Here is a 13,340-nt window from a genome sequence, read left to right as displayed (position 1 = left end):
CAGGAGCCGCCGCGGAGCCACCTGACACCTTTAAATAGCACCGGGGCTGGCGAAACTGGAGCCCCGCGCGGCGCGCCCCGGCTCCGGCCCCGGATTGCTGGAAGCCCCGGCGGCGGCCGCGGCGCCCGCGTCAGCGCCCTCCTCCCGGGGCCCCGTGCGGCTCTGCTCGCCTCTGCCGCTGCGCTAACCGGCCCCACGCCCGGCCCCGTGCCTGGCCCGGCGCGGCCTCCTTCCCACCCGCCGCTGCCGCCCACCCGCGCCGCCCGGCGCCCGAGCTGCCCGCGGGCTGGGTCCCCGCGGCCCGAGCCGCCCCGGCCGGGCCCCCAAACGAGGCCGAGATGACTTCCAAGGAGGATGGCAAGGCGGCGCCGGGGGAAGAGCGGCGGCGCAGCCCGCTGGATCACCTGCCGCCTCCTGCCAACTCCAACAAGCCGCTGACTCCGTTCAGCATTGAGGACATCCTCAACAAGCCGTCTGTGCGGAGAAGTTACTCGCTGTGCGGGGCGGCGCACCTGCTGGCGGCCGCGGACAAGCACGCGCCGGGCGGCTTGCCCCTGGCGGGCCGCGCGCTGCTCTCGCAGACCTCGCCGCTGTGCGCACTGGAGGAGCTCGCCAGCAAGACCTTTAAGGGGCTGGAGGTCAGCGTCCTGCAGGCAGCCGAAGGTAGGCGCCGCCGCTGGGTTCCCCTGCGCCCAGCACCCCACGCCCAGCTCCCTGTGCCCCACTCTTTGTGCCCTGTGCCTCTTGCCGCCTCCTCCCGCGCCTGCCGTCAGGGCCCTCCAGCCCAAGCCGCTGCCGCTGGGAGTGGAAATGAGTGGGACAGGACCCAAAACCTATTTTCTAGGGACCTCTGGATAGGCCAGAGTCCAGTGACCCAGGAGGGGTGGCGGGAACCCAAGACCTTTCCGCAATTTGCCTGCTCTGCTTGGCTCCCTCCGGTTCCCAGTGGCCTGGGCGCTCCTCGCCCTGTTGCTGGGTTGGAGAACGGAGAGCCTTTCAGCTAGGAGGACTTTTTGGGTACGGGGAGAGTGGGGGTGATTGGGAAGAAGCGTGGAACCAACATTTACCCGGCAGTCAGGGCGTCCCTGTCTGGCTCCGTTGTGCTCTAGCGACCTCCGGTCTTTCAAATCAACTCTTAGGTGGGGAGCAGAGACTAAAACAATTTCTCCTAGAGACTTCCCGTAGACAGTGTCTGGGGAAAGGAGGTTTGCCTTAAGTGAGTCTTGCCCTAGTCCGGGAGGGAGGCCGAATCAGATCCGAGAAGGGAACTGCAGCAGACCTCAGGCAGGACGGGCCTGGGTGGGGTGAACTAGAGCCGGGGTGTGGTCTCTTCTCCCCTGGCGCAAGCCTATCCTATGGTTTCCTCGCAGGCCGAGACGGGATGACCATCTTCGGGCAGCGGCAGACCCCCAAGAAGCGGCGAAAGTCGCGAACAGCCTTCACCAACCACCAGATCTACGAGTTGGAGAAGCGCTTCCTCTACCAGAAGTACCTGTCACCAGCCGATCGCGATCAAATCGCGCAGCAGCTGGGCCTCACCAACGCTCAGGTCATCACCTGGTTTCAGAATCGACGCGCCAAGCTCAAGCGGGACCTGGAGGAGATGAAGGCCGATGTGGAGTCCGCCAAGAAACTGGGCCCCAGCGGGCAGATGGACATCGTGACGCTGGCGGAACTCGAGCAGAACTCGGAGGCCGCGGGCGGCGGTGGCGGCGGCTGCGGCAGGGCCAAGTCCAGGCCTGGCTCTCCGGCGCTCCCTCCAGGCGCCCCGCAGGCCCCGGGCGCCGGGCCCCTGCAGCTCTCTCCCGCCTCCCCGCTCACGGACCAGCCGGCCAGCAGCCAGGACTGCTCAGAGGACGAGGAAGACGAAGAGATCGACGTGGACGATTGAGCGGCGCCCGGGATCTTCCGCCGGGCCGGGCCCCTAAGCGCCAGTACGCCCGCCGCCTCCCGGACATCCGGACAGCCGAGGGGAGCTGGGACCTCCTCTGCAACTCCCGCCTTCTCCCCCCAGTCCCCGGCCCGGACTCAGCTCCCGGTAGCCGCCTCCTCCCTCTCGAAGCAATAAACCCGGGCTGGCCGGCGGGGCCGGCCGCCGCGTGCGGCCTCCGCCGCCCCGGGAGCCCTCGCCGTGCAATTCTGTATGGCTCCTGTATAAATATTTAAACTTATATAGCGGATTCTTCCGACCTCGGCCTGACTTTTTTCTTTCTTTCTTTTATTTTTTTAAATCTCGGAGATTTCCATGTTTTCCAAGCTCTCGGGCTGCTGGGTTTGCTGAGGGCGAGGCACTATCGAGGGTAACGAACCCTGAATCCCGCGGTCTGGAGGAGGGGCCCACCCCGACTGTTTTGATTTTTCTCTGCATGTGGCGAATGCACTGGCCCTCTTCCTCCTCGCCTCCCTAGGCCTACTGCAGTTGACTTCTTTTATTTCCTTCGGCCCTTTTCCCCCCCGGCGTGGGAAGGGGCTGAGGAGGACAGCCGGGGCCTGACTTGCAAGTTTCAAATCGATCTTTTCTCCCCCCTACCCTCCAGTCCGCAGAAGTCTGTTTTCGATGCCATTTCTGCCTCCCGATCCCCACTAACGCTATTTTTAAGATTCCTCCTGACCCTCTCTCGGTTTCCTTGGATTGACTGCTGGGGTCCGGGTCTTCAGGACAAAGCAGGGAGAAATCCAACCAATCAACCAACTAAAACGGAACCCAAAGCCCTAGAATTATTTTTTACTCTTTTTAGAATTTTTTTGCATGTGACAGAGACTGAGAGGAGGCCACCCGAAGCCCTCGCCCCACCTCCTCCACAGCTCTGGGTCTGACTGCAGTCTCCAACGCCCTGCTCCTGGCTCCACTTGCCCAGACAAGGGGTGACTCGATGAGGGTGGGTCCCGCGTGCCCCTTCCCTGCTCCTGCCCTGCCCTCTCCGCCCAGGACTGTACCCAAGGCCTCTTTCTCCGATAAATAAAGTCTTTGCCATTTTACTAGAACCGGCGGTGACCGTGTCTGAATGAGTGGGCCCTATTCAGGGAAGCCGTGGCAGGCTCGGTGTCTCGCCGCTGCTCGCTTCCGGCTGCCCTGGCCTTGGGAGATTTGGAGGAGTTTCGGGGCAGGGGCGAGGATAAGGGGTGCAGGGAAAAGCGGGAGGAGAGGGCGCTTCCGGCTCGGAAACTCGGCAGCTACCAAATTGGGGATGGGGGCGAGAGCAGCGGTCTTCGCCAGGTCGGGGTAAAAAGTGCGGCGTGTGCATTGCTGGGAGAAAGAGTGCATACATTGGGGGCGTCGTGGATGGGAAGTTAATTTGGGGGGAAACGGTGGGTAGGTGGGAGGACTAGCCCTGCTTTCCGTGCATCCCACGCCCACTCCAGGGCATTCTTCCCGCGTTCTGCGGGCCGCGGGCTAAGCGTCCTGTGTATCTCAGGTATAGCTCAGTGGGCAGCAGGGTGCAGCCCGAGGGCTCCCAAGTTTTGGTTCCGCCGGAGGGCCTTGCCCTTGGCGGGGGTGTGGGGGAAATGAGGCCGGCGGCACCAAGGGCAAGCTGAATCGCGCACACTCGCACAGGGAGGTGGTGAGCCCGAAGCTCTGACAGTTGGGGTGAATTTCTGGCAACCTTCAAAAATTCTGGGCCCTGCAAACTCAGCTGGGGGCACAGACGTCAATCCCCCAGGACTCTCTGGGATCCCAGCGCCCCCAGGGCGGCTGGGGCAGGGACGCAGGCAGCTTTCACTTTTCCGGACAGAGCGGGTTTCTCTCTGGGCTTTTGTTGTCGCTGGGCTGGCGAGTGGCCGCTGTCACCAAAGAAGGGTCCCGCCTCCGGGCCGCTAGGCTCTCTTTCTCCGCAAAATTGATGTGAGAAATGCGCATCTGGTCTCGGGCAGGCGATGGGGCCCCGGGGCCTGAGTCGGGAGCGTGCGTGTCCAGGAGGAAACTAAGAGAAACAGAAAAAGGAGCACAGAAAGACACTCCAAAAGCAGAGCAAGAAAGCAGGAGCCTCGGAGACAGGGGCAGCGGCGGGGGGCCGGGTCGGGAGGAGAAAGAGAAAAAGCTTCGCATGGGCAGAGACTGAGAGATTGAGACGGAGAAGAAGGGAATAGGAAGGGAATGGGAAAGGGGGAGAAGAGAGAGGAGAGAACGAAAGGAGGAGAGGCGGCGGGGCAGCCAGGCGGGCGTGCGGCCGGTTCCTCCCGGGCGACATAAATCGCCCTCTCTCAGGATGGATGGGTCTGTAATTCGGAGCGCGGACCATGAAGGCCGGGACGAATGGACCCGGGCGGCCGCTGACAGGCGACAATAGCCGGGCCCAGCCCCCCGCGGCTCCGGGTGCGGGCGCGGCCGCGGCCCTCCGCAGCCCAGAGCGCGCCGGCGCTGGCGACCATATGGTTTTTGAATTTTCTTCACAATTTGTAGACAATTTGATGGATTAGGTCCCCGCGCGCGCCTCCCCGGCACAAAGGCGGCGCGGGGACCGCGGCGCGGCGGTCACCCGGGCATCTGCGCCCGCCGTGCGCACCCCCGCCCCCGCCCGGCCCCCGCCCGGCCCCCGCCCTGCGCCCGGAGCCCGGGGCCGCCCGCCCAACACGCCCATGAATCCCAATGAAGCGGCCCTGGCACCTTCGGCCGCTCGCTGCTTCGCGGCCCCGGGCCGGGCCCTGCTGGGTCCCTCCGGGCTGGGGGCGGCGGCCCCGGGGCTGAGCCCACCCGAGCTGCGGCGCCCGCGGGGCGCGCAGCTAAGCAGGCGCATCGGGGCTGAGGAGAAACGGGGCCATTTATCCGCCCGTCTAGTTAAAGCGGGTTATTTGTTTGCTTCTCCGGCCTCCCCTCCCCTCCCCTCCCCCTTTCCTCCTCCCCCTCCTTCCCCTTCTGCCTTTTATTCTTTTGTCTCTAAATGGATTTAATGAGCCTGAAAAACATGACAATTGAATATAACCAAGAAATAAAAAATAACGAGGGAGGAAGGAAGGAGGAAAAGAAAGAAGGAAAGAAGGAAGGGGAAGGATTAATAAAATAAAGGGAAAAATCCATTCCGTTCAGCAAATGTTTATTGTGCGTCTTTTCTGCGCCAGGCCGCGCTGGGGGCTGGGGAAATGGAAACGAATCAGACCCAGTTCCTGCCCTCAAGGAACTCCCAGTCTAGCTGAGGAGCCCCATCGCACCCCGCTGGCGCTATCAGGAGGCCTGGGCGGTGGGGCAGGGAGATGCCCTTGCAGAACTCCGAGAGCCGGCTCTGGGCTCGGGCCGGTGGGGGCTTCGCGGAGGAGGTGGCACTAGACCCAGGCCTTTAAAGATGAGAAGGAATTCGTTGTTTCTAGAGGTCAGAAAGAAGGGCGGGCAAAGGAAGGACCAGACGGTCGTCGGTGGGAAGCGGAGAGAGGCGCACGCCCAAGCCCTGGGCTGAGCCGAGCGGAGGACGCCTGGGGAAAGCGCGGCGCCCGTTGGGTCCCGCACAGTTTGGGGAGCGAATTCCGGTCCCCCATTAGTCTACTGGGCTCTGCTGGTTGGAAAGCCTCCGCCAGGCTGCCTGTGGGCTTCCGGAGCCCGGCTGCCAGCACGCGTGGCAGTTTGGGCCAGTCTCCGTCCGACCGAGCACCGCCGCGTGTGGTAGTGTCCCGGCCCCTTAGCGCCTGGAGGCGGCAGCGCCGTGGGCAGGGCTACTGTAGGCGGCAGCGAGGGGCTAGGAGTCAGGAGGCCTGGACTCCGACCCTCTCTCCTCAGCTCTCCTGGCTCTGACAGGAGCGCTCGGATGGCCTTGGCCGCGCTTCGGGCGCTACCACCGGGACCTGCGGTGTGAGAGCGCCTGGAATCCCAGCGCGGCCCTGGGCCTCTTAGCGGCCGCCAACCCGCCTGCGTTGGGGGCGGCCGCCGAGCCTTGTGCACCGCCTGCGTGCGCTCCGAGGGCGCGGGCCGCGCGCCTTCCGTGGTGTTCCCGGCTTATGAGTGTACGTGTGAGTGTGGCGTGGATGGCGCGAGGGACTGGGGGCCCTGCGCCCATTCTCGGGGCGAGACTCGTTAAAGCTCGGGACCCTCTGGGCCACCCGCCCTTTGGCCGGAGTTCCTTCCGCGCCCGGGGCGGTGGCAGGGAGGTTCCCTGCGGACTCTGGCCTCTCTGACGACCCACTTTCGATTCCTGGCCGCGCGGGGGAAACGGCCTGGCTTTGCCTCTTCCTTCCCTGTTTGGTGCGGGGCATCCGCCCGGCTTGCCAAGCTCCAGGACGCGGGCGGTCTCTGCTCTCCCTGCCTAGGACCCCGCGGCGCGCGGCCTGGCTGGGCCGGGCCCCACGGCGCAGGCCGGCGTCTCGGCTTTCCCTGCTCTGCCTTTCCCGGCCCGGCCCGGTTCGGCCCGGCGCGGCCGGGTGGTCGGCGCCGGGTGAGGCCGGGAGGCGCAGTTCCTTATTTTACGAGGTGTCGGGCCGGTGTCAGACGCAGCTCCGATAAGTAATACTCCAGTCTGAGGGACCAGAACGTGGTAATTAATCCCAAAGACTTAAGTGTATTTTAGTTCAGGAGAAAAAAAATCACTAATTCAATCGTCCGGAAAATTGAAGTTTGATGCATGAGTCCCCCCTGAAAGGGACGGGCTGGGGCCGCGCGCCTCCCCTCCCGCGCCTCCCCTCCGCCCCTGCCGGTCGTCGCGGGGACCCCCTCCTCCCCACCCTTCTGAGCCTCGGGGTCCAGGGAAGTCCACTCACCCCGTCCTGCATGTCCTCAGCCACGTGAGCCCAAAGGCGCCTTGGCTTTGCTCCCTACCCCCACAACCAAGCCCTCTTTCTTGGGGCCCAGAAAGTGGTTTGTGCTGAGACTGCAGATACTCCTCCAAACAGTCACACCAGGGACGGGGTATAAGGGAGCCCAGGAGGAGTGACTGGGTAAGGGGCCCAGAACGAAGAAGGTGAAGAGATGGGGGTGGGGGAGGAGTGGGGTCAGGAGGGCGCTGCTGATGTCAGGTGGAGAGTGCGGCTGGCATCGAGATGATGCGAGCAGCCGCTAGAATTGCTGGGTGCTGGGTTCTGGGTGCAGGGCTGGAATGTAGAACTGTGCTTGCTCATGTGCAGGACTCCTTGGCCAGAAGTCAGCAGGCCTCAGGGAGCGGCAGCCTGACCCTTAGTGGGTCCACCGGCCACTTCTCCCAAAGGAGTGGCTCCTGGGACTGGAAGTGAAGAAAGGTGGGGGCTCCCGGGAGGGATGCAGACTCACCAGTGGGGAGCAATATGCTGGAGGGAGAATTACCGCCCTGAGTTTCCCCGGGGTGGGGGGCACCTCTGCACTCACAATCCATGGCCGCTATCAGCAAGTCACCTTTCCACCTCCTAACAGTGTTCGGTCCCAGGAGAGACCCCAGGCTGAGAGGGAGGTATGCCCTGCGAGCTTCACAGGCATCCACGGGGTGTGCCAACGAGTGTGTCAGAGAATGTGTGCAACCAAGAGACTGGGCATGTGCGGCTGATTGATGGAAACAGAGCATGTGCAGCTGGGGGTGACGGGGGTGGGGTGGGGTGTGCTGCTGTGATTCTGTAACCAATTGTTGCCAACTAGTGTGTGCAACTAGGTGTGACTAAGTTTGTGCAATGGGGGGGGGTGCGGAGTAGCGCTGTCCCGGGATGGGTGTGACCAGCAGGTGAGTGACTCCCTGGGGTACGTGATGTGTGCAGGGAGCTGGTGGGAGCAGATAACCGGGAGAACCAACATTGATGTGAAACTGAAGCTACAGACAGACAAGCAGAGTCCTAGCTCCGAACAGCTTTGATTTGGCAGGCTACTCAATTTTTCACTTACAACCAGGGGTGGAGAGAGGAGCACATGGCCTGAAGGGAGGAGGAGAGCTCACGAAAGGAGCGAGCAGAAGGTGGGATGGAGGGCCTTAGCCTGGGCATGAGTCTACTCTGAAGGCAGCTGAGGTCAGTGAATAACACTACGCAGGCAGGGACTCTGCTTGTTTGATAACAGCTTGGGTTGGGGGCTGTCCTTTGCTGTGCCGTTGGGGAAAGGCCAGTCCGTCTTGCCTACTTCTTCCTTCTCAAGTTGGGCCCCAGGCTGAACCCCTGTTTCTAGAGTAATCTGCAGACCCACCTTTGGCCCTACCAGTTCTAGAACTGCCTTGAATGGCCAGGTTTCCCCAGCTCCTTCAAAGGAAGCTCCTCCTCCCCCGTGGAGGCTCCCGTAAACAGGCAGGGTACACATGGTACCCGCACAAGTGGACTTGGTGGGTTGGCAATGCCACCAGCAGGGCTGCAGGGTGACTGAGTCCTGCCTGCTTTGGAATCCGGTTGTGTTATGTGTGAGTGTGTGTGCCGGGACTGCTGTGCGTCATGTGTGCATGTGGGCAAGCGTGGCCTTCCCCAAGAAGAGCTGGATGCAGCTCGCTGTGTGTAAGGAGGGGTGGACTCGGTGGGGAAGGAGGATTAGTTACCTGTGAATATTAGGAGACCTGCCTGGATTGGGTTATCAGCGTGTGTATATAGAGGTTTGAGAGAAGTTGTCATCACATGTGGAAGTGGCATCTGACGATATGGGACAGAGGAGTTCCTAACTGGATGTCCGTACCCCTACCCCTACCATATTCTGGGGCCTAAGTCAGAAGCAGTGGGTTGGGGGCTCTGTGGAAAGGGATCTGCAGAGGGTCTGGGAGTCCTCGCCACCAAGAACCGGAGACCTCCATTTGCCCTTCCTTAACCCCACCCCCACCCCCACCCGCAGGGAGGCTGGGATGGGGGCTAGGGTGGGGAAGAGGTGACCCCTCCTACCTCTCAGGGACCACTCAAAGTCAAGTGCGAGGTCTCCAGAGGGGCTGTCTCCCCTCCCCTGCCTTCTGTGATGGGGCCTACTGACCTGGATGCCTGAAGCCCCCCTCTGGGACCACATGCCTACGTGCAGATAAAGGACAAGCTCGGGTAGGCTCATGGTACACCAGGCATGGCCAGTCCACAGCACACACAACAAGCACACTGTCACACAGACGTCTCAGACACAATGCAAGCAAGCCTGCGTAAGTCAGGCACCGAATCACGCAGAAACCCTGTGCACACCCACAATGACACAGAAATACAGGACCCCCAGAAGCAGTGTTGTCACACACAACACAGCACACCCACCAAAAGAGAGGTGGCCGGCAGCACCCACGCCCACCACAGTGAAACACCATCCCCACCGTTGTACACACAATGCCGGCACTGTGACAGAGGCACAGCCCACAGTTACCACCGGCACACAGTGCACGCGCTTCCAGACAGTCTAGGCAACCACAGGCTTGGGTGGGGAGTTAGCCGGTGGAGGCGACTTTGGGGGAAATGTGGCGAATGTTCTCATGTTCTGAGAGGAGTCCAACAGCAGCAGAGGGCAACAAACAGCAGACAAGGGTGGTGGGGCAGGGCGGCTCCGGCTGTCTGGGGGAGCTCCCAGCCCTTGGCCTGGGAAAAAACCAAGTCCCCAACCACCTCAGAAATGCAATCAGAGCTGCCTGCCACCTACCCGCCCTGCACAATGGCTCTGGCTGGAGTCGTTATCATTTTTGTTAACTTTTTATCGACTGTTTGCTAGATGGCGTGTCAGTAAAGTGTATGATTTGAGATGAAAAATTAGGCAGATTAACCTGAGGGGAGAGCCTGATTGATTACTAAATAGGATCAATTTGAAAGTTTTAGTCCTGGCGTTTCTGCAGAGCCTCTTAATACTTCAAACTTCAATTTTACGGGCGATTGAACTAAGCATGTTTCTGACAAAATTGATATATGTATTAATTTGCTTTAACTGGTGATTAATTACTCTCCACTGAAAGAATTATATGGAGCTGTTTGCCTGCGATTTGCATATTAATCAAATTCTAGTTGATAATTCCACTGGTGGGGGGCCCGGGGGCGGGGCGTGGGGCGTAAGGGTGTGAAGGGGTGTTTGCTTGTGGGCCGGTGTGTGCGCCTGTGTATGTGGGGGGGCTTCCCCCCCCCTTTGCTCGCTCCCTGCTTAGCTGCCAGTTTAGTGCATTAAAACCAAAGATGCAGAACGAGTTTGCCCGGCTATTTGGCGGGAGCAGAAATTGCCTGTCCGGTTTTATGATCTGCTCAGCCTGAGCAGCCGGGTCCTTAATGTCCCCTGTCAAAGTGTCCGCGATTTAAAGGGAAAACGGCCCCCGCTTTAGCGACGCGCCGGCCTGACAAGGGGCGAGGCAGGGACGAACACCCCCTTAAATAACTCCCCTTCCAGAAGGACCATGGTTCCCGGATGCACCCCAGCTCGGCGAACCCTCAGAAACTGAGCCATGTCCTTGCAGAGGTCCCAGTTCTTGTGATGTTCTAGCCACGCAGCGCCCCCCACCAACACTGATAGACACGTGGGGGGGCACATGCAGGCACAGTAGAGACCTAGAGATGTGGTCACACACTTCAGACACTGCCACTTGAGCTGACAGGCAGGAAGCCACCCTCTTAGACACGTGCAAACACAGCTACCCAGTCACACTCCTGTTCACTTAGAACCCTGCTCTTGGGTCTGTCTGTAGACACACTCAGCTACCCACATGTACACCCAGACACACAGAACCGCACACAGCCGGGGAGCACACATAGGCACCCAAGTCACGTCCGCAAGGCCTTTCAGCCACATGTGGTCATGCACACTCAGACACACGCACATTTTCGGATCCACACGCAGACCTCGTCCACACACACCCAGGGCAGGGAGGCCCTCTTGCTTGGGGAATGGCACCTGGACACACGTCAATGCTGGCTCACACCCTGCCTGGCAGACACAGTCCCCAGAGCCCCCTCCAGGTCCCCTTGCCTGGCCCCACTCTTTAAGCTAAAGGGGGCGGTGCCACTGAATCAACTTTTCCCATCTCTGGATTCAAAGGGTAGGAGTGTAATTAAAACCAGATAATTAATGAGACAATATTCCTCCAGCTACATCTTTAATGAACAAACCCCTTCAGGGCAGCCTCTTCTTCTAGGCTCATTAAAGAGAAGAAAGTTGGGCGGCTCACGGACTTCCCAGCACGTTAATAACAAATCGGGAGTGGGTGCCTGGGCCGGGAGCGCGGGAGCCACAGCCGGGCGCCCTGGCTCTGGTCCTCCCACCACCACTTTGTCCCTCTGCCTGCCCCCGCTCCCACCCCTGATTCCCCACCGCGCCTGGTCCCACCCTCTCTGGCTACCCTCCAGCAGTCCCAAAAGCCGCTGTTCAGTGAACTCCCTGCTCTGTCTGGCTTCTCCCTGGCGGGCTCTCCAGCACTAGGCAACCTGCGCTCAGACGCCGCAGAGGGTCGGGCCACCCAGCTTCCCTCCCGCGGGGCTCTGCGCGCTCCAGGCTCTCTGGCTGGGTAGGGACGGCTCTGTGCAAGGGAAACCGAGGCAAGGTAGGGGCCAGAGTCTCCCTCTGAACTTCAGGGCCCTGGCGGATTGGCCTAGGACTGGCATTGGAGCTGCGGTCCCAGGAAGGAGGGGGTTGGGAGGGGGGCGGCGGAACTGGCGGTGAGGAGTGGGGGGTTGGGATAGAGATCACTTCATTTTCCACGCTCGCCCTCGCTCACTCTCAGGAACGCGCACTAGCAATCACATGCATGTGCACATACACAGACACGCCCTCTTGCTCGTGCACCCAGGTGTGGGATCGCGAGGACTCGGGTCCAGACGGCACGGCGCGGCCCGGGCAGCCCGGAGAACCTGGCTTGGGCCTTCCCCCCGCCGCGTGAGGTCGCCCTTGCTCCACTCGTGTCCAGGGTGGGAATCTTCGCTCGGCACGCATCCTCCGGGGCCTGGAGCCGACAGCTCAGCCGGAAAAACTAGGAGCGAGCAGCGTAATGGGGGCCCAGGGCCCGGGGAGCCCTAGTCAGACCCAGGCGGGGGCGGTAGTTCTGGCAGCGGCTTTGGCGGAGGCGCTTGTGTTCGCCTGAGCTGGCTTTTAGGGATGAGTTATGTGGCAATGAGCGAAGTAAATCTGCATGCGCAAAAGATGCTAATTACTCTTAATAGCCTACCCAGACGCCCCGAGACTGGAAACCCAGAAACGTAAATCTGCTCCCGATAAATATTTTTAATTGTGAGATTTCCTGGAAAGAAGGCTTTGGGTGTGCGGGCCGAGGCATTTGGCTTTGGAGGGAGGGAAATAGCCCCCACTCGGCAAGCGGGGTCCGGAGTCAGGGCCCGGCGCAGGGGCGCCAGGCGCGCGGGCCGAGCGACCTGAGCCCGGCTGGCCGGCGCTGGGTAAAGTTAGTGATGTATCGCATTAATTACCAGTGTGAGCTGCAAATGGTTCGAGGCCCAGGGAAAATTAATGGGAATCCAAATTCTAATTATGTAGCTGTTGTTAAAGAGTTTAACTAGATAGTCACGGAGAAAATTGGATTATGCATAGAAATATGCAGCCAGCGCGCGTGGTCCGGGGGATGGGTCCGGGGGATGGGTCCGGGGACTTTCAGCCAGGCCACCCCCTGCCCTGGAGGACACTCCTCCACTCAGAGGAAGGAAAAGACCCACCCCCGCCCCAGCGTATAAATAAAAACCCCCGTTTTCCAATGACAGTGGCAGGGCGGGTCTCAGGATGGGAGGAGAGGCCGAAGCTTGCTGATGCGCGTGCTTGGATGCGGGGTCGGTGTGGAGGTCCGGGGTTCCTTGGTCTCTCGGTCTGGGTAAGCGTTTGTGCCCATTTCTCAGGTCGTCTCCGGGTCTCAGCGAAATCTTCCTGCACCTCTTTCTGATAATCATATAATTACATCTGGGCGCTTTGGACTTGTATTTTTCCCACTGTCAGTGTAAGGAAATAGCCACCAGCCGGAAGCCCAATTACACCCGATGTCTCGTCATTCACTTTATTAAGGACCCAGGATATGTTTCCATTTTCGCAGGAAATGAGGTCCGATCAAGCAGCACTAATACCTCGGCCTCGGGGAGGGGGGCGGGGACTCTCAGGGGCGGGTTCCAATCCCCCAGAGGCCCCACTGAGGGCGGGGGCGCCTAAGCTTCGAAAAGGGTGGGGCACTTTGGGGCGGCAGACACCCAGTTCTCCACTTCTCCCAATTTCCCCCAGAATCCTAGATTCATTCTGTCCCGGGACACCCACTCCAACAGGCCCACACTCTCCGGCATCCCAGCGTGGGGGGCCTGGAGCTTCCGCCACGCTGGCCCTTTTGGGGGCGGGATCCGAGGGTCTGGGGAGTTGAGGGGACATTGCAGCCCCCAAAGTTTAAGTTAGCGTCCTTTCAAGCCCTCCTACCCCCCTCCCACGAGCTTGGCAACCTCTGAAGACGCTACTAAGGCCTATGGAGCTGGGCGGGTAGATCCGGATGGGGGGGAGGGGGGAGCAACACCTCTCTGTCCCAGTCGTCTCCCCTTTCAGTCTCTGATTCCGGATTTCTATCTCCCTT

The 13,340-nt window shown here is 60.9% G+C and overlaps 1 protein-coding gene across 1 annotated transcript; it reads left to right on the top strand.

The window, feature by feature from the left end:
• The first annotated feature begins 255 nt into the window (after positions 1–255).
• On the top strand, positions 256–2,979 carry LBX1 (ladybird homeobox 1). Its single transcript, XM_032313393.1, has 2 exons — positions 256–663; positions 1,371–2,979. The coding sequence occupies exons 1-2, from the start codon at positions 339–341 to the stop codon at positions 1,889–1,891; spliced, it is 846 nt and encodes a 281-aa protein (XP_032169284.1). The 5' UTR covers positions 256–338; the 3' UTR covers positions 1,892–2,979.
• Positions 2,980–13,340: the final 10,361 nt, after the last annotated feature.

This window comes from Mustela erminea, chromosome 14 (assembly GCF_009829155.1).
Source record: "Mustela erminea isolate mMusErm1 chromosome 14, mMusErm1.Pri, whole genome shotgun sequence".
NCBI classification, from domain to species: Eukaryota; Metazoa; Chordata; class Mammalia; order Carnivora; family Mustelidae; genus Mustela; species Mustela erminea.
This window is presented reverse-complemented; position numbering and strand designations above follow the sequence as displayed.

Coding starts and splice junctions, on each gene's coding strand:
- LBX1 (XM_032313393.1), top strand. CDS start 339: ATGACTTCCAAGGAGGATGGCAAGGCGGCGCCGGGGGAAGAGCGGCGG. Junction 664..1,370: donor CGTCCTGCAGGCAGCCGAAG/GTAGGCGCCGCC, acceptor GTTTCCTCGCAG/GCCGAGACGGGATGACCATC.